This window comes from Convolutriloba macropyga, chromosome 11 (assembly GCF_964194025.1).
Source record: "Convolutriloba macropyga chromosome 11, txConMacr16.3, whole genome shotgun sequence".
Taxonomy (NCBI): Eukaryota; Metazoa; Xenacoelomorpha; order Acoela; family Convolutidae; genus Convolutriloba; species Convolutriloba macropyga.
Genome location: NC_134478.1, coordinates 58134244 through 58152761, shown reverse-complemented (window position 1 = coordinate 58152761; position 18518 = coordinate 58134244). Strand labels below are relative to the sequence as shown.

General features: G+C 35.8%; 1 protein-coding gene across 1 annotated transcript; it reads left to right on the top strand.

The window, feature by feature from the left end:
* The first annotated feature begins 6898 nt into the window (after positions 1-6898).
* On the top strand, positions 6899-17553 carry LOC142349532 (guanine nucleotide-binding protein G(o) subunit alpha-like). The gene is made up of 4 exons (XM_075401158.1): positions 6899-7038; positions 8001-8431; positions 15394-15829; positions 16774-17553. Exons 1-4 carry the CDS (start codon positions 7031-7033, stop codon positions 16994-16996), a joined length of 1098 nt encoding a protein of 365 aa, XP_075257273.1. The 5' UTR covers positions 6899-7030; the 3' UTR covers positions 16997-17553.
* Positions 17554-18518: the final 965 nt, after the last annotated feature.

Sequence of the window (18518 nt, the reverse complement as noted above, 5' to 3'; positions counted from 1 at the left end):
GTTGCCATTAATGGAGGTTGGACAGGACATACTTAAACGTGGAGACCGTTTTAGAGAATACGCTGCATAAGTTCAACTCCCAAGTCTTCTATCTAAATCACTGATCGAACTCTAATTGATGCACCAACAAACCGTACATGAAATAAAAACGAGATTGGATGATATCAAATCAAAACTGACAATAACTAAAAGTGAAATGAATAGGAACGAGATTGACTCACTGGACGTAGCTAGTGAAAAAGGAGCGTCAAACTGGTCGAACGATTTGCCATTGAAGCGATGAGCTTTTAACAAGTTTTGTTCTGGCATTGCCTTTTGCTATCATTATGTCTGAGTAAAGATGCCATCATTGTGCGAATGAATTGAAAATTTAACTGTGACACGTGCAGCCCTTGTCTAAATAAAGGATGCAGCCACTTGATATATATAATGGACTTGGTAAATACGTTAAACGGTGTCTGTCATGATTTCGAGATCGAACCTCAACTTGAAGCGTTGCAAAGGCAAAATGAAATTTAAACAAGTTTCGTTATGGCATTGCCTTTTGCTATCGTTAGGTCCGAGTAAAGATGCCATCCTTATACGAATGAATTAAATATTTAACTGTGACCCGCGCAGCCGTTGTCTAAAAGAAGGTTGCAGCCTCTTGATACATAATGGACTTCGCCGTTCCTTTATAAATACGTTAAGCAATGTCTGTCATGATTTGGAGATAGAACCTCATCTTAAAGCGTCGCAAAGGCAAAGTGCTGTCCTCAAATCGACGATAACTGATAATGCTGCAAGATTAGATATCAAGGACAAAAGACCTTAGGATTATAGGTCCCACAAAATCTAGGTGTCCACTTGTTTTCGCATGCTCTTGTGGACCTGCCTCATGGTTGAGTTTTCATTGTGAGCTTTTTGTTGAAGAAGGCGCATTTCTTAGTTGAGGTTTTTTTAAGGGGGGACTATGCATATGAGAGAGAGAAACTCTAGGTTTCTGATTTGTTCACATAACGGTTTGCAACGGTCATTGAGGGGTGGAGTTGATCACAGTCTGATCTGTTTTGAAGTTGCCATAGTTGCAGAGCAGGGGTCAGCAACAGAAATTGACTTCTGAGTAGCAATATTCTGAGAAATTACAAGAAATTTCTTTTAAGAACTGTTCATCAATGTCCTTAAGTTCAAATTTTGCGCATAGGCTGATGATATTCAGTAGTATACTGGATCGCAACCAAAAAACTCCCACGCCGATATATTTAAATCAAAATGTTTACAAATTGTATGCTTCATCAAATCAGCATAATTTGACCATCACTGTTTGTAAAACACCTAATTTTGAGGACCCTATAAAAGATTGTGAGAAATCAATCAACAATGAGCTATAACCATCTTTTTTAACAAAATCTGCCTAAAATCAGAAGTGCAGAAATATCTTTTCGTTGCCATCAATGGAGGGTGGACTGGACATACTTAAACGTGGAGACCGTTTTAAAGAATACGCTGCATAGGTTCAACTCCCAAGTCCTCTACTTAAATCACTGCTCGAAGTCTAATTGATGCACCAACAAACCGTACCAGAAAGAAAATCGAGATTGGATGATATCAATTCAAAACTGACAATAACTAAGAGTGAAATGAATAGGAACGAGCTTGACTCACCGGACGTAGCTAGTGAAAAAGGAGCGTCAAACTGGTCGAACGATATGCCATTGAAGCGATGAAATTTAAACAAGTTTCGTTATGGCATTGCCTTTTGCTATCGTTAGGTCCGAGTAAAGATGCCATCTTTATACGAATGAATTGAAAATTTAACTATGACATGTGCAGCCGTTGTCTAAAAGAAGGATGCAGCCACTTGATACATAATGGACTTCGCCGTTCCTCTATAAATACGTTAAACAATGTCTGTCATGATTTGGAGATAGAACCTCATCTTAAAGCGTCGCAAAGGCAAAGTGCTGTCCTCAAATTGACGATAAATGATAATGCTGCATGATTAGATATCAAGGCCAACAGACTTTAGGATTATTGGTCCAACAAAATCTAGGTGTCCAGTTGTTTTCGCTTGGTCTTGTGGACCTGCCCCATTGTTAATTTTTCATTGTGAGCTCATTGTTGAAGAAGGCGCATTTCTTAGTTGAGGTTTTGTTCTCTTAAGGGGGACTATACATATGCGAGAGAGAAAGTTTAGGTTTTTGATTTGTTCACATAAAGGTTTGCAACGGTCATTGAGGGGTAGAGTTGATCACAGTCTGAACTGTTTTGAAATTGCCATAGTTTCAGAGAAGGGCCCAGCAACAGGAATTCTGATTTCTGAGTAGCAAGTTTCTGAAAAATTACAGTGAACTTCATTTAGGAACTGTTCATGAATGTCCTCAAGTTCAATGTTTGCGCATAAGCTGATGATATTTAGTAGTTTACTGAATCGCAACCAAAAAACTCTCACGCCGATGTATTTAACTCAAAATGTTTATAAATTGTTTACTTCATCAAATCAGCATAATTTGACCATCATAAATTGTAAAACACATAATTTTGAGGACACTATAAAAGATTGTGAGAAATCAATCAATAATGAGCTATAAGCATCTTTTTTTAACAAAATCTGCAAAAAATCAGAAGTGCAGAAGTATCTTTTCGTTCCCATCAATGGAGGGTGGACAGGACATACTTGAACGTGGAGACCGTTTTAAGGAATACGCTGCATAAGTTCAACTCCCAAGACCTCTACCTAAATCACTGCTCGAAGTCTAATGGATGCACCAACAAACCGTACCCGAAAAAAAATCGAGATTGGATGATATCAAATCAAAACTGACAATACATAAGAGTGAAATGAATAGGAACGAGATTGACTCACTGGACGTAGCTAGTGAAAAAATATTGTCAAACTGGTCGAACGATTTGCCATTGAAGCGATGAGCTTTAAACAAGTTTCGTTAGGGCATTGCCTTTGCTATCATTAGAACCAAGTAAAGATGCCATCTTTATACGAATGAATTGAAAATTTAACTATGACATGTGCAGCCGTTGTCTGAAAGAAGGATGCAGCCACTTGATACATAATGGACTACACCGTTCCTTTGTAACTACGTTAAACGGTTTCTGTCATGATTTCCAGATTGAACCTCATATTAAAGCATTGCAAAGGCCAATTTTGGCCCTCAAATCGACGATAACTGATAATGCTGCAAGATTAGATATCAAGGCCAACAGACTTTAGGGTTATAGGTCCCACAAAATCTAGGTCTCCACTTGTTTTCACTTGCTCTTGTGGGCCTGCCCCATTGTTGATTTTTCATTGTGAGCTCTCTGTTGAAGAAAGCGCATTTCTTAGATGAATTTTTGTTATTATAAGGGGGAACTATACACATGGGAGAGAGAGAAAGTTTAGGCTTCTGAGTTGATCTAATAAAGTTTTGCAACGGTCATTGAGGGGTAGAGTTGATCATATTCTGAACAGTTTTGAAGTTGTCATAGTTGCAGAGCAGGGGACAGCAACAGGAATGAGTAGCAAATTTTTGAGACATTACAGTAAACATCAGTTAAGAACTGTTTATCAATATCCTTAAGTTCAATGTTTGCGCAAAAGCTAATGATATTTATTAGTTTACTGATTCGCAACCAAAAATCTCCCACGCTGATGTATTTAACTCAAAATCTTTATAATTTGTTTACTTCATCAAATCAGCATCAAGTGACCACCAGAATTCGTAAGACGCCTTATTTTGAGCACCCTATAAAAGAATGTGAGAAATCAATCAAAAACGAGCTGTTAGCGTCTTTATTCACAAAACCGGCCAACAATCAGAAGTGCAGGATAAAATTTTCGTTGCCATTAATGGAGGGTGGACTGGAAGTACTTAAAGGTGGAGACCGTTTTAAAGAATACGCTCCAAAAGTTCAACTCCCAAGTTTTTTATCTAAATCACTGCTCCAATCCTAATTGATGCACCAACAAACCGTACATGAAAGAAAATCGAGATTGGTGATATTAAATCAAAACTGACAATAACTAAGAGTGAAATGAATAGGAACGATATCGATTCACTTGACGTAGCTAGTGAAAAAGGAGCGTCAAGCTGGTCTAACGATTTACCATTGAAGCGATGAGCACTAAACAAGTTTTGTTAAGGCATTTAAGCCCTTTGCCATTGTCAGATGCGAGTAAAGATGCCATAATTATGCGAGTGAATTGAAAATTTAGCTGTGACACGTGCCCCCGTTGTCTAAAAGAAGGATACTGCCACTTGATACATAATGGACTTTGCCGTTCCTTTGTAAATACGTTAAACGATGTCTGTCATGATATCGAGATTGAACCTCATCTTGAAGTGTTGCAAAAGCAAATTTTTGCCCTCAAATCAGCAATACCTGATAATGCTGCAAGATTAGATATCAAGGTCAACAGACTTTTGGATACTAGGCCCAACAAAATCTAGGTGTCCACTTGTTTTTGCTTGCTCTAGTGGAGCTGCCCCATTGTTGATTTTTCATTGTGAGCTTTTGTTGAGAAGGGGATTTTTTTAGTTGAGTTTTCGGTTCGTTTATGGGGGCTCATTAATTGGCCCTTCAAGTGGATCATACCCTTTTTGTTTAGTACCCTATGAAAAAATAGGAAACTATTCATATGAGAGAAAAAAATTAGGTTTCAGAGTTGTTCAAACAAAGGTTAGCAGCCGTCATTGAGGGATAGATTGGATCAAAGTCTGAACAGTTTTCAAGTTGCCACAGTTGCAGAGCAAGGGCCAGCAACAGGAGTTGACCTGTGATCTGTGAGTAGCAAATTTCTAATTAATTACAGTAATCTTCAGTTAAGAACTTTTTGTCAATGTACTTCAATGATTGAGCAAAAGATGATTATTTTTTTGGAATTTGCTGAATCTCATCCAAAAACTCTCATTGGTTTTTTTTCTTCGAGATTTATCAAATGCTCTAGGCTCATTTTGTGGTCAATTCATTGCGCTTTCATTAAATTTTATCTGCAATTTGATGTGGCAGTTGCTCTGCAATAAGTTTATAAGAACTTGTAGGTCATGGACTTCGACTTAGTAAAACAAAGGCAGAAACTTGAGTTCGGATATCTTCTTCTTTAATCAGTTCCCAACTAATTAAATTGCAAGGAGTGTTTTTCATTTTGATACGTTCTTTTTCTTTGCATTCATTTTTATCTACAAACATAACCATTGAGGCGTAGCTTAAAACTGGTATGACATATTCCACATAAGAATTAAGATTTTGTTCTGGAGTTCGTTAGTACAGAAACGTTACGTTTGAAAAAGTAGAATGCTTTGAGATTTCTATCACAACGCTTTTGGTTATTTGCTTTCCAGTAGATTTTAGCGAATATTATCTTGCCAAGACCTTTTCGCTCAGTTTTGCCCTCGAGGAAATTGGATTTTAGTTTGAAATGATTCTTGCTGTTTTGTTGTTGTTTTACTGGTAAAATATGGCTTTTGTTTTCATTCAGGTTCATTTTGTTTTCTTCGCAACACCAATCTGCACTCTCAAGATGCAATTGGATATCTGCTGGCTGTGTTTTTACCAACCTAAAGTCTTCGGCATATCCAAAAACTTCACACACTTCACCGTTTGTGGTTGATGGTTCACATATACAATAAAAAATAAAAGATACTTTTGGGACATTACTGGTAGCTCGGACAATTTCGGATTTACGTTCCAGATTGCCATCGAAAACTTGCTTCAAACAAATAAAGCTGTCAAGTGCAAAAAATACGAGAACTAGTACCATTTAAAATGCCAATAAAGACAAAGAGCAACACGAAAAATTGGGGGATGTCCTTTGGATATGTATCAAATGCAAAAATATGCCTTTAGGTGACTATAACAGAAAATGGAAACTTTTTGAAAGATATGTAGATGACATTGTTTGTGCCGTAAAAGACGACCCCAAGAAATTGCTTCAACATGTCAGCGATTTGCAATTAAATCTGGAATTCACTCTTGAAGCCTTAAATGATAAGTGCGAATTAGCGTTTTTGGATATGACAGTTCACGTTAATGAACAAAGAATGATAATTGTATATGGTACCAAAAATCAACAGACACTGGGACTATCCTTAATTTCCGAAGTTGTGCACCACTTCAACACGCGAAGGGACAGTCCATACGCTAGTGAAGAGACAACATTATAGGAGGGACAATCCATAGGCTAGTGCGCTGCACAAATAATTGGAAAAACTTCGACGACGCTTTAAAAGTGAATAAAGAATTCGGCTAAAAAAATAAATAACCAGAGAGTTGGTCTTCAAAAGTTTTAAGTGAAACGTTACAAAAGATTTTAATACAACCAAAGCAACTGAACAAGCCTGTCGCACAAAACAACTCGAATGAATCATTAAAGAAAAAGAACAATGAAATACCATCGTTGTGTTTTGCGAAACAGAGGTAACCCTAGCCTAAGGCTTAATGAAAAACTAAATACGGCAGCAAAAAAATGTGATCCTCATAACCCGTAAACTCAAGACATGCTTTCCAACATTGAAATCGGGGTTCGAGAAGCATCTGAAAACTCATGTGATTTACCAGATAACTTAGTGTGTAGTGGATGAAATTCCACCTATGTGGGGCAGACCTTCAGACATATCGCCACAAGAATTTGCAAGCATGAGAAAACAGACTCCCCAGATGACAACATGTGAGTGAATGTTGTGGCTCTTCGCGAGCTTTTGAGTAGTGTGTCATTGATCAAAGCAACGACTCCTGAAAACTAAAGACACTGGAATCAATTAATATTGCGCAGCGAAAGCCGGCACTTTACAGGCCGGATAAATACAGGAGCAGAGAGCTCACAATCGAATATTAGTCTACATGCAGACATGGGGCTTTTTTCGAAATTTTCATGTCTATGAAATCGAATTCGTTTCGATTGCGAATTTTTAAGAAAAGGTGCCATTCAACGAGAAGGAAAAAATAGTAAAAGAATGAAAACCAGAAAAAAAATGCTAAATGGGAAACAAATTGAGACAAATTTCGTTTTATTTATATTTTAATTTTTGTACATATGAAGTCGTGACAAACTCACATGAAAAGGTAAATCATTTTAGTTGTAAATACTCCAAATTTAAGTTTTTAAAAGTTGCTAAACTTATGATGCTAGTTATAGCGAAAACGTTGTTTTAATTAATTTATTATTATTGACTTAGTCCTTTTACCAAAAAATACATTCATTTACTCAAACATATTGTTTTCTTTCAGTGAGGTAGCTCGTTATAACTTTCAGTCAGGAAATTAACACCGATGTGAGGCTCCTCAATTTTTGCGGGTAATATATGGTGTGGTACTGTCGAAGGCTTTTTTAAAAGTAGAGCACAAATAATTCATTTTTTTAATCAAGTTCTTTGTCAGATCAAGGAAAATTAGTAGCTGCGTCAACAGTGACCTGTGTCTCCTAATCCATGTTGGGAGTTATCGAGAGATGGCTTAACTATTTCGTAAATTTCATTGAAAATTAGCTTCCCATAAACCGTGAAATTTCTGAGTAAGCTGATTGGTCTGTATTTATATACTGTTCTTCAGAGGCGCGCGATTAATCTCCGGCGTCCAGTTGAAGCGCCCTTTGGAATCGCTTATACTGTAACTCATCAGCGCGATTAATTGCGCCGGCTTCCAGTTGTTAAAGCGTCCTTTGGGACCATAGTAGAAAAGGGGTGGTTGTTGCTGCCAATCATCTTATACATTCTATTCAAACATCCATTTATTATCATCAATGTCGATTTAGTTTATCAATTCTCTTGAATTATCTAATTTTCCATCCGCATATACGTTGAAGAAGGGCATATGTTGAACCTTAAATGCTTGACTACTGTCTAAATTGATTTATATAGGAGTTGACTCGCTGTCCTCGAGGTAACCGACTTCTCCTTTTAGCCGAGAGGCGTTCTTTTTTTGACAATATTCTTCTCATTGTCGTTCTTCTTTAGTAAACATTCTGTATCGTTCTCGGCTCGGAAGTATACAAGGTGTTCGATATCTCTGAAAAATTGATGTTTTAGATTTAGAGAGTTTGTTATTGTGAAGATGGGTTGTACAATGAGCCAGGAAGAGCGTGAGGCTATTGCAAGGAGTAGGAAAATCGAGGAAGGCCTTCAGAAAGAGGGAATTGCTGCTGCGAAGGATATCAAACTACTTCTTCTTGGTGCTGGGGAAAGCGGGAAATCGACTGTTGTGAAGCAAATGAAAATTATCCATATGCAAGGGTATTCCCGTGAGGAGTACATGCAATACAGACCAGTTGTTTATAGTAATACCATTCAATCGATGGTTGCCATGCTAAGGGCTATGGAAGCTCTCGCAGTTGGGTACGCTTCTCACGATAGGTACAGAGATGCAGCTGTAGTACTTGAAGTCGTGCAGAATATGCGGGATACTGAGCCATTTTCGAACGATGTTTTAGCAGCTATGCAAAATCTTTGGCGAGACCCAGGTAAATTTTACATCACATTTGCTGAACTGATACTCGTTTTCCAGCAGTATTTCAATTATATATTATTTTTCTACCCTCAATGAACGGGAGAGAGCGTCGCAATAGACGGATTTTGCTGAAAAGGTTCGGAATGAAAATCCTAACATTACTAAATTTTTGAGAGAATGTGGGAGCGACTTCTGCTTGAAGATTAAGTAAAATCCGGAATTAAAGTAAGTCGAACAGTTCTGTCAACAAAAGCAGCGGTTGTGTAGGGAGCAACTCAACGGGGAGCATCTTTATCTGTTTTCAGACAATCCATAAAACTTAATTGGACTCTTCGGTCAGGGTATTTGAATAATTGATCGGTATTTCAATCATTGCAATTTTGCATAACAATAATTGATTGCGATGCATTTACAAAACAATTAATTGGCTGGCGAAGATCCATTTTTTTCAGTTTACATTCCGAAAAATTAAGACTTGACCCCCGAAATTTTTGCAAACGTTTTCCGGTCAAGTATTGTGAAATGGCAAAAGCTCAATATTAGGAATCATGACGTTCGGTTTTTATTGTCGTTCTTCACAGTGAAGCTTAGCTAGTGTTATGAACTCCCAAATAAGATTAATGAACGATTATTCGTTCCTTTCAGTAATTGAAATTCTGCCAATTAACTGATTGCCTAAAATCTCAGTTTCAATATACCGATTTTTGTGCTTTTTGGTTGCAATATTAATTTCAAGCGTTGTATGGCAAAATTAAGCACATACAGGAGTTTAATATGAAAAGACTCAATGAAAAGATTCAATAGACAAAAAGTAAATTTATGGATAACTGAGCCTCATGGTATCCAAAACTGCCGTTTTTGAGTTTGGTTGCTGCGTCATCCATGTATAATCCTTTTAAACCTTTTTAACCTAGAAGAATGATATTTTATCTCATTAACGAAAATCAGCTTCGCACTTCTGAGGAGCTGTGTTCTCTGCTTGAGGGGATGTCGTGCCCTCAAGCCTCGTGTTCTCAGTGAGACTTCGATTAGCGCCGTCGTGGAGGAGGGAAGGCTGCACTGAGTGTTTGGCTGCTTATCTTTATTCATTTGCTTATTCCTTGATGTTCCATTTTTATTTTAATCCTTCCATTCTAGTTCCCTATGTGTGCTATATATATATATATATATATATATATATATATATATATATATATATGTATATATATATATATATATATATAGGTGCTTTCCTCTCCACTTGTTATTTATTTTTGTGACTGGGCCGTCTTTACATTGTCTGGAGGGGAACAGCTTGGAGTGCAGCATCCGGCTACTAAGTGCTACTCATCAGGCCCTATTTTTCGACCTACATCCATCGATGCCGGATGGTGTACACGGCCCTATCAATTTTTCCTCACATAGGCCTCTGAGAACGATCCATTGAGGTCCTTTCGAATGCGTTAAGCTGGAGAACTAAGCTTATTGCATACAAGAGTTATGACTTGCCCATTTTTACTTATCGACAATTTTCAGAGGACAGTAACAAGATGGATATGATAAAATACAACTCAAGCTACCAGCCGTCTAAAGTGTTTGAAAGTTTTGCCAATTTCCTTGCGCATAGAAATGCATGATCTCACATTTTTGTTAATTTTGAGTTCACTGCAAACATGAAATTGTGCAAACACGCCAATTCGCCCTGGGGTAGATAAAAACCTATACCGCACTGATAACAGTTTATTTTTCAGCACCAAATGTCTCCTTAACAGAGTGACAAGAATTGATCAACATTTTGTGCCCGAACAAAAACACAACCAGCAAAGCAACATGTACTAGACGTTTTCTGCAAAAATTTTAAGGAAAGGAATGAATTAATGTACATAGAAACTGCATGGCAGATGCGGCCATTGCAAGTTTCTCAAAACTGCTGTAAATTGGACTTCAATTTATGTGGTGACATATCCAGGGTTTCAACCTAAATCCTGTTATACTACTGCACCGTATTATTAATCGTGAAGTACTTGCGTTAATCGGTTGGTTTTCTTTTTTGAAATGTTGAGCTTCGTTAAGATATATTATGGTTCCTTATTAACATAATAATATATATAGTTAAGTAGTCTGTGTGTTTGTTTGTGTGCGTGTGTGTGTGTGTTTTCATGTATTCAAGTCAACAAAACTTGATATCTTTTATTCCATTTTGCTGGGAATTGGTTAAAACTTTTTTGCTGTGGTGTCGTTATTAATAGCCGCCCTCATCTTCTCAGCCGGCTATTATAGCGCTCCTATTTTTTTTTCACAATTCAAAGATTTTGAATTGTATTGGTGCGCTGTGTTTTTTACGACTCGAAGAGGAGTATTGGAGAAGTCCTTTTTTTAAATCAATTTTATTGGAGTGAATTTTGAAGCGGGAAATGAAACGCGTGAAAAAATTTCGAGTGATTTTGGTGCTGAACAAAAGCGAAAAGCGGAGCGAAAAGAGTGGTTTTTGTTCATACCGCTGTTTTTGAGAGGGCGAAAAATTGATATGTGAAAAAATTTTCCCTAAGCGAGCGAATTTTTTTTGTTCACGTGCGGCTTTTTGAAAGCAGTTTTTTGGCAACTTTTGAGGGTTATGAGGTCTGATTATGATATTTTATTAGTTTTAGGCTTGTTTTGATAGGAATTGAAGGTTTCAACCAGTTAATTTGAGTTCGATGCTAATTTGGAGGTTTTTGATCAGTTTTTGCTGATTATTAGACGAAATTTAATGATTTTTTTGCCTATTTTTTTTTGTTTTAATGCTTTAAGCGGGATTTGATTAGAAGTTTGTTACTTAAGGAGTATTCAGATACCAATTGACTAAAGCTTTTTTGGTATAAATCACTTTTTTCTTTGGAAAATTGACAGAAAAATTGAGAAATTTTAAACCATTTTTCATATTTTTTGCAGTTTTTCTTTTTAATCTTAGACAAGTTTCTTAGCCTATTATGACTTGCGCATTGTTTTGCGAGCTTTTACTTCCTCTAATTGCAAAGGAATTTTGTTTCCTTGTACTATTTTAAAAAAACTCAATTTAAAAAAACTTTCTAGTTTTTTTTGTTCAATTTGTTTACAATGCCGTTTCTATTCTTCCTTAAATGTTTTATGGCATTTGTGGAGGGTCAGGTTTCACAATTGTTGTTCTAATTGTTTAGTCATAAGTATGGGCAATTATCTTCGAGTCGTTTCCGGAATTCTTCCGGCTATGTTTTTTTTTTAAGATGTGTTCACACATTTTTCAATGACTTTGATCTTTCAAAACTGGATTAACAGGTAAAGCCCAGCGGGCATTAATTTTCATTAGAGGCCCAAAGTAGGCTTTAGTAGTCCTTCAAGTGCTTATAGTGGTACAGCTGCTGAGATGGCCTTAATTTAAGGTTAAATGGTCATTTTTAGGAATTTTTGGTCTCAAAATGGTGCAATTTTTCTTGTTTTTTTTAAGTCTTAGGTTGAAGTTTTTAAAAGTTGTTGAAGGCCTTTTGCGTGACAAATTTGCTTGTTATGACCATTTTATGAGCTATATGTTTTGGTACTACAAGCACAAACACGCAAAATGATACTAATTTTTGCAATTTTTTTCAGGTTTTTTGAAAGTTTGTCATTTTTTGAGTTTTTTTAGCCCTAGGTGTCAAGAAACCTTCTCTAGGGTTTGATAAAATATTAGATGATAGGTTACTGCATAGTTTCTAGTGTTAAATGGAATTATTTTCATGTTTTTGCTATCATGAATTTTAGCATTTTTTGACAAAACTTGCAATTTTTTTTCATATTTTTTGACGTTTATTGTCATAATTCAAGTTGTTTGAGTCCCAGGGGCCAGAAAACCTCATCAGGGGTTGGATAGTAAGTTATTGAAAAATTTTTAGTTGCCATGGAATAGGATTCAACTTTTGAAAAGCACAAATTTTAGCAATTTTTTTTGACAAAATTCGCAGTTTCAGGTTTTTGAAAATTTTCGTCATTTTTTCAGTGTTTCCAGCTTCTGGGACCAGCAGTCTCAGATCAATCTCCTTTGAGGTTTGTTAATAGGTCACTGCATAGTTTCTAGTAACAATGGAATGGTTTTTAACATTTTAATGTCTCGAATTTTAGCATTTTTAATAAAATCTGCAATTTTTTGAGGCTTCTAAAATTTTTGTCAGTTTTTCATGTTCGTCCACTCTCAAGTTCGAGAAAACATATTCAACGTTCTGATAAACAGTTACTTGATGATTTTTAGTTTCAATGGATTTGTTTTCAACAATTTAACCTTTCGACTTTTTGAAGTTTTTTATAAAATTTGCAATTATCAAGTTTTTTTCAAAACTTTTGTATTTTATTGTTTTTTCTTCTTGCCTCAGTAGCCAGGTAACCTCATCCAGAGTTTGATAATATGCTATTAAATAGTTGCTAGGGGGCAATTGAATGGCTTTCAACATTTCAATTGAACGAAATTTCTTTTTTGAAGTTTGAAATTTTTTCTAAAAATTATTTCCTATCGATCTATGAGCCAATGAGTTTTTAAAGCTTGGAATTGGGTTTTTGGATAGGCTCTAGAGACACAGAAATGATTCTGAAGATATTTATATCACAATTTTCAGTAACATTTTTATAATTTGCAATTGATTTCTTTTAAATTTTTTGTTCATTTTCGAGTTAATCGATCTTCAAGGGCCAATGAATATTTTTCAGGTCTAGCAGATATAATACTGGACCAATTTCAGAAACAAAAATTGGTTTTGAACATATTTTTGAAAAAGGTATTTTTAAAGGAAAAAAATTTTGCTTTAGGTTTAAAAGCTTCAAGAGTTTTAGCAATGAGAATATTTTTGTTTAGTTTTGATTCTTTTAGTTTCTCAATTTTTTGATGATTTTGTTTGTGTTGTGGCTAGCATTGTTCAATTGCTCTGCTAGTCAGGTAGATTACGTCCGATTTTTTCAATCAATTCTTTGAAATGTTTTTCAGGACTTGTCCTGCTATGTTTTTTACTTCGTCGAATAAAAAAAATGTTTCGCTTTACCTCATTTTGCCGCTTTTTCAACATTTTGCGTGATATCTTTTTGACTTCTCTAGGCTAGTTTCTCTCTTCTCTCTTTCTGCTAAAAGTGATTTTGAACATCAGTTGCTCAGCAAAGCAATTCAAAATGAACAGAGTCAGTATAAAAAATTGTAGTCAAAGTAGAAACGGGATAAACCCATAAAGCCCAATTTTAGATGCCCGCTATTTGAACATCGTTCCTATGAGTCTTATTTACAATCTCTAATGCTTATTGGTATTGATAGTAGCCCCTGTAGCCTCTCTCTAAGAAACAGAAGTACGTTATGTTCAACTACGAAATGCCATCAAAATAAATCGGACTTAAAAAAATGTTTTTGTACAATTTTTTTTAAATATCTTCTATTCTTTTAATCCCAATCATGCTTATTGGAATCAACGGCGGCTATTTTCCGGCAATCTGCCGGGTATGTTAATTTATTGCATTCAATCTTTATTTGAAGATTCGTAAATCAAGCAATATTTAGTATTTTAAGTTTGCTACGTATAAAATTTGACAGGTCTCCTATTTGAAAGCTGTATGATTTCATCACCAGCTAGTGGATTAATTTTCTTTCAAATTGCTCTTATTTTGTGTCCGTCGAAATTGTTTGTCACTTTTTGTGGAATCTACATATTTTTCTCGTAAAAACTTTTTTAGCGAAATAAATTTTAATTTAAGCTTTTGGGAAGTGCACTATGGTACCGAAAAGCTACGTACATATGGAAGATTTTTTAAAGAGCATTGTAAACATGAAATACAACATTGAGTTCAAATTTGTTCTCTAATAACAGATAATAAAACCTTTAGCTTTGAGGTCTACCAGTAGGTTTGTATAGCTTTCATAAGGTTTCTGTCGACATCTGCGTCAATTTCGATCGCGCTTTCTGACACTTTTTCTTACGAAACCCAAAAACTATTGTCGATATCGCTGCTCCATTCCTCTTGGAAAAATTGCCCTTAATCTTTGATTTATGCACAGGAGCATTATCTTGTTGAAAAATGAGGTGAAAATGCAGTTTTTTCGCAATTATTCAAAACTTCCAAATAAGCGACAGCTTTTTGCTTGACTGTACACCGAGCAAGCATTTGTTGTCCATCTGATCGTTCTGCTCCCCTAAGCTTAAGTTGTCGCTTGTCCGAACTCCATTTTTTTTGTTTTTCAAGAAATCCCGTTCCATTTCTTCGAAGATGTGTTTTCTTGTTTCATCAGTAAAAACAAGTTTCGGCTTTAAATAGAAACTGCTTCTTGAGCATATTATATTGAGAAACTAAAACACTTGCTTTATTCTTCAAACTGACTTTTTGCAGCATTTCTTTGAAAAAAAACTATGTTTTTTAAGAATTTGTCTAACTGTTTCTCTAAAAATTGTATCGCAGCTAGAGAAAGTGTTATGAGTTACTTTCATGCACTCCAGTGAGATTTTGGGACCTTCTGAAACATCGCTAATTAACTTTTTCAGATTGACAATTTTGGGGGTCATACGCTCAATATTTTTACACGGCATTTTTTATGCCTCGAAGCTTATTTTGCGGGTAACGTTTGTATGCATACTGTGCACTATATCCTGATTTCAAGTTGAGCTGTTTTTGTTTTTTCGTGCATGGAAATCCAGTATCTCGTAGCGTAACAACTTGGCAAGCAATGAAAGAACAAAGCGGTTTAACCGTCTTTTCTGCTTAGGTGGAGAAAACGAGAATGAAATTTCTATTAGAACTTCTTAATTTCTCATTTTTTTCACGTATTGGCGCAACTCGTGCTTATGAAGCATGAATCATGCTTTAAAAGCAGAAATAATGCTCCACGTAGCTTTTTGGTGCCATAATGTATGTTGGAGCTTTCTGTCTCGTTTTACCGTCTTGTTTGAATGAACGGTTCTCTAACATCATAAACCGAAGAATAGCCTCAACCCGTAGTGTCCTTAGACCTACAATCAGATACATAAGTTGTCTATTTAGGTGTCCAGCAATGCTTTGCGAGATCTAACGAATATCAACTTAACGATTCCGCTGGCTATTTTTTGGACGAGCTTAGCAGAATAGGAGACCCAAATTATTTGCCATCAGAGCAAGACGTGCTGAGGACTAGAGTGAAAACTACTGGAATCGTCGAAACTCATTTCGAATATAAAGGCCTCAATTTTAAAATCTTCGACGTTGGCGGTCAGAGATCAGAACGAAAAAAGTGGATCCATTGTTTCGAAGATGTGACTGCAATTATATTTTGTTCTGCGATGTCTGCGTACGATCAAGTTTTATACGAGGACGAAACAACAAATCGAATGCACGAAAGTATGAAGCTATTTGATTCAATTTGCAACAACAAGTGGTTCACTGATACTTCTATCATTTTGTTTCTCAACAAGAAGGATCTTTTCGAGCACAAAATTTTAAAGTAAGTTGTTTCTCATCTGTTGTTATCAGCCGATTAACGTTTCAGCTGCTCGAGTTACGTAATTGGCGAACAACCTGCGTGACGGGTGGGGGGGGGGGGGGGGGGGGTAACGTGCACTATATTTGTCACAGGACTTGAATTACTGTTACTTGGCTCAATTATAGTTTTCATTGAATAAAAAATTCTTTATTTTGACTGTATTCGCTTGAGGGTTATACAAAGTCTTGTATGCTACTTCGGCACAGGGAACTAAAGTGCCCTTTCTAATATGGATTAATAACCGTTAGTGACTTGTAGAACCTTTAGAGAGAAGGGAGGAAATATGTTCATTATTTTTTAGATTATACTAAATGGTATGAATTAATTTTTGAAGACCTTTCCTTAAACCCGTTGAAACTGTAAAACTATGTAGACTATATGAATTGCTACATGGTGATAATTCGATTATATTTTTTTTCGGACTGCTCATGCCAAAAATTGTGTCAAGGCCATGTACGATAATGTTGGGCAGAAAAGATCCTGTGAATTTTTAACCGGGATCAACTTCTGATTCTTAAAATATTGAACGTGAAGGAATAGAACAAGAGGCACTGACAGACGCTCTTTTGACGCCAAATCTCAGCTAAAGTAGCATTTAATATCACAAGCTGTGGTCGTAAACAGCCATCATTAACAGCTGTTAATTAAAAGAAATCCGGGTGGGGGGAGGCAAGTCAACTCCTGCATTGATGCATAAATTCTGACTGTAGTCAAACTCCGAAGACCATCATGTATAAAATAAAGATATTAATGGGAATGAGAAAAGTGATGGTTTTAAATCGAGATTTGAATAGAATTTATGAGGTGTTTCAATTTAACAACCCCACACCCCCCCCCCCCCCCCCTCTCTATTCTTTTATGCCCCAAATGGAGGCTTCGGTACCTCTCATGGATCCTCGTTTCAGGTCTCCCCTAACGATCGCCTTCCCAGAATACTCTGGTCGCAACAACTTCACAGAAGCGAGTGCCTATATCCAGACACAGTTTGAGAGCATGAACAAATCCAGGGCCAAAGAAGTCTACTCTCACATGACATGTGCCACCGATACCAACAACGTGCAATTTGTCTTTGACTCCGTTACTGATGTAATTATCGCCAGCAATCTCAAAGGACTGGGATTATACTGACCAACTGAAAATTACTGTCAGCCGGCTTTCTGTAATGGCTTCAAATGGGTAGCGTGTTTACAGATTAGATATGCGCTGAAGTTCTTCCAATTTACATTTCTTAGGGTTTTCAGGACAAAATACCTGATGCCAGAAAACCCAATGTACCATTATATCCAATATTTTTCCCTATTCTGGAAATTATCAGAAAGACTATTAGCATAATTTAGCATAATAATAATCTATTATAATGTAAATGAATATCGAACTGGGTATTTTGGCATTTGGTAAAATGTCATTTAAACAATTATTAAAATTTTTTTTTCATTAGTGGTAGTTTAAATTTGTCTTTGCATTTAGTACTTCCACTTTTCAGTTCTCTATCATTATAATTCGTATCTTAGGTTTAGGTACGATCAACTTCTTCCAAAACTGCACTTCTTAATAAATGATTTTTCATTACTGGTAGATTAAAAAGTGTGTGCTTTTTGCACTTATTTGCCATCCATCTTATTCAATCCCTTAGTTCATCGTGTCCACACTAAATAGTCCCAGACGAAATAGTCCCGAATAAATATCGAAACAATTTTAAATGTAATCTACAAACAATTAACAAACATAATCTATGAGTCAAGCTTCCGAGTGCATTGTTTTTAGTTGATATGAATTTTGAATTAAAAAAACTTGATTTTGCCAAAACTAGAGAATTGTTAAACTTGTTTCAAATACATTATTTGGCAAGAACTAATATGTCGTAATTAGCTTAATATTTGTTCAAAGATATACAATCATATGAATACGTTAAGGAGTTTCTTTGTTGATTCTTGTGCATATGTTTAATTCTGTTTTGCTGGGACTGTTTTGTCTGTTCACGTAGTTCATGCTAGAAAAAATGGAGTGTATGTCAAAATTAAGTCGTGGGTATTGATTTACATTGCATCAATTGCGAGTTATCACAGAATTACCTCTGCCCCACCTGGTTATAATGGTAGTTTATTATGTTGAAAACAAATTTATAGTCCATTTTATGGTCAATATACGGTAGTATTGTCTGGCCATTATTGGTTATGATAACTGGGCACAAAGACTATCGAGTTCACCCGTTCTATTTGGTCTTAAGTTTTAATTGGTCAACCAAAAACTCCTCCGTACCACAAATCCAAAATGTTTCAATATCTTTATAAGCTTAGGTTAAAATATAAATGGCCGGTAAAAAATATTTGTCTAAATTTTATTCAGTTTTTGGATATACTGTAATAAATATAAATACTCAAATCAGCTCGGTAGAGACTTTTTTAAACCAGAAGAGCTTGTTCTCATACAAAGCAAAAGTTTTTTTGTGTCGAGGCAGTGTCATTATTATGATACCGTTTGAACAAATTAAATTGACTACGGTTAGAAATTGATTATCAATTATTTGCATCGACAACAGTATATCAAATCAAAATCTAACATGCAATTTATATTAGCATCATGACTATTGTTTACTGGCTCGTTCGGTAATTTTATTCAACTTGAAAAATTTTGGGTTTGTAGCACTCAA

Bases quoted from the DNA above. Each gene is read 5' to 3' on its own strand.
- LOC142349532 (XM_075401158.1), top strand. The intron at 8,432-15,393 runs GTAAATTTTACA...TTGTCTATTTAG, and splicing joins AAATCTTTGGCGAGACCCAG to GTGTCCAGCAATGCTTTGCG. The intron at 15,830-16,773 runs GTAAGTTGTTTC...TCCTCGTTTCAG, and splicing joins TTCGAGCACAAAATTTTAAA to GTCTCCCCTAACGATCGCCT.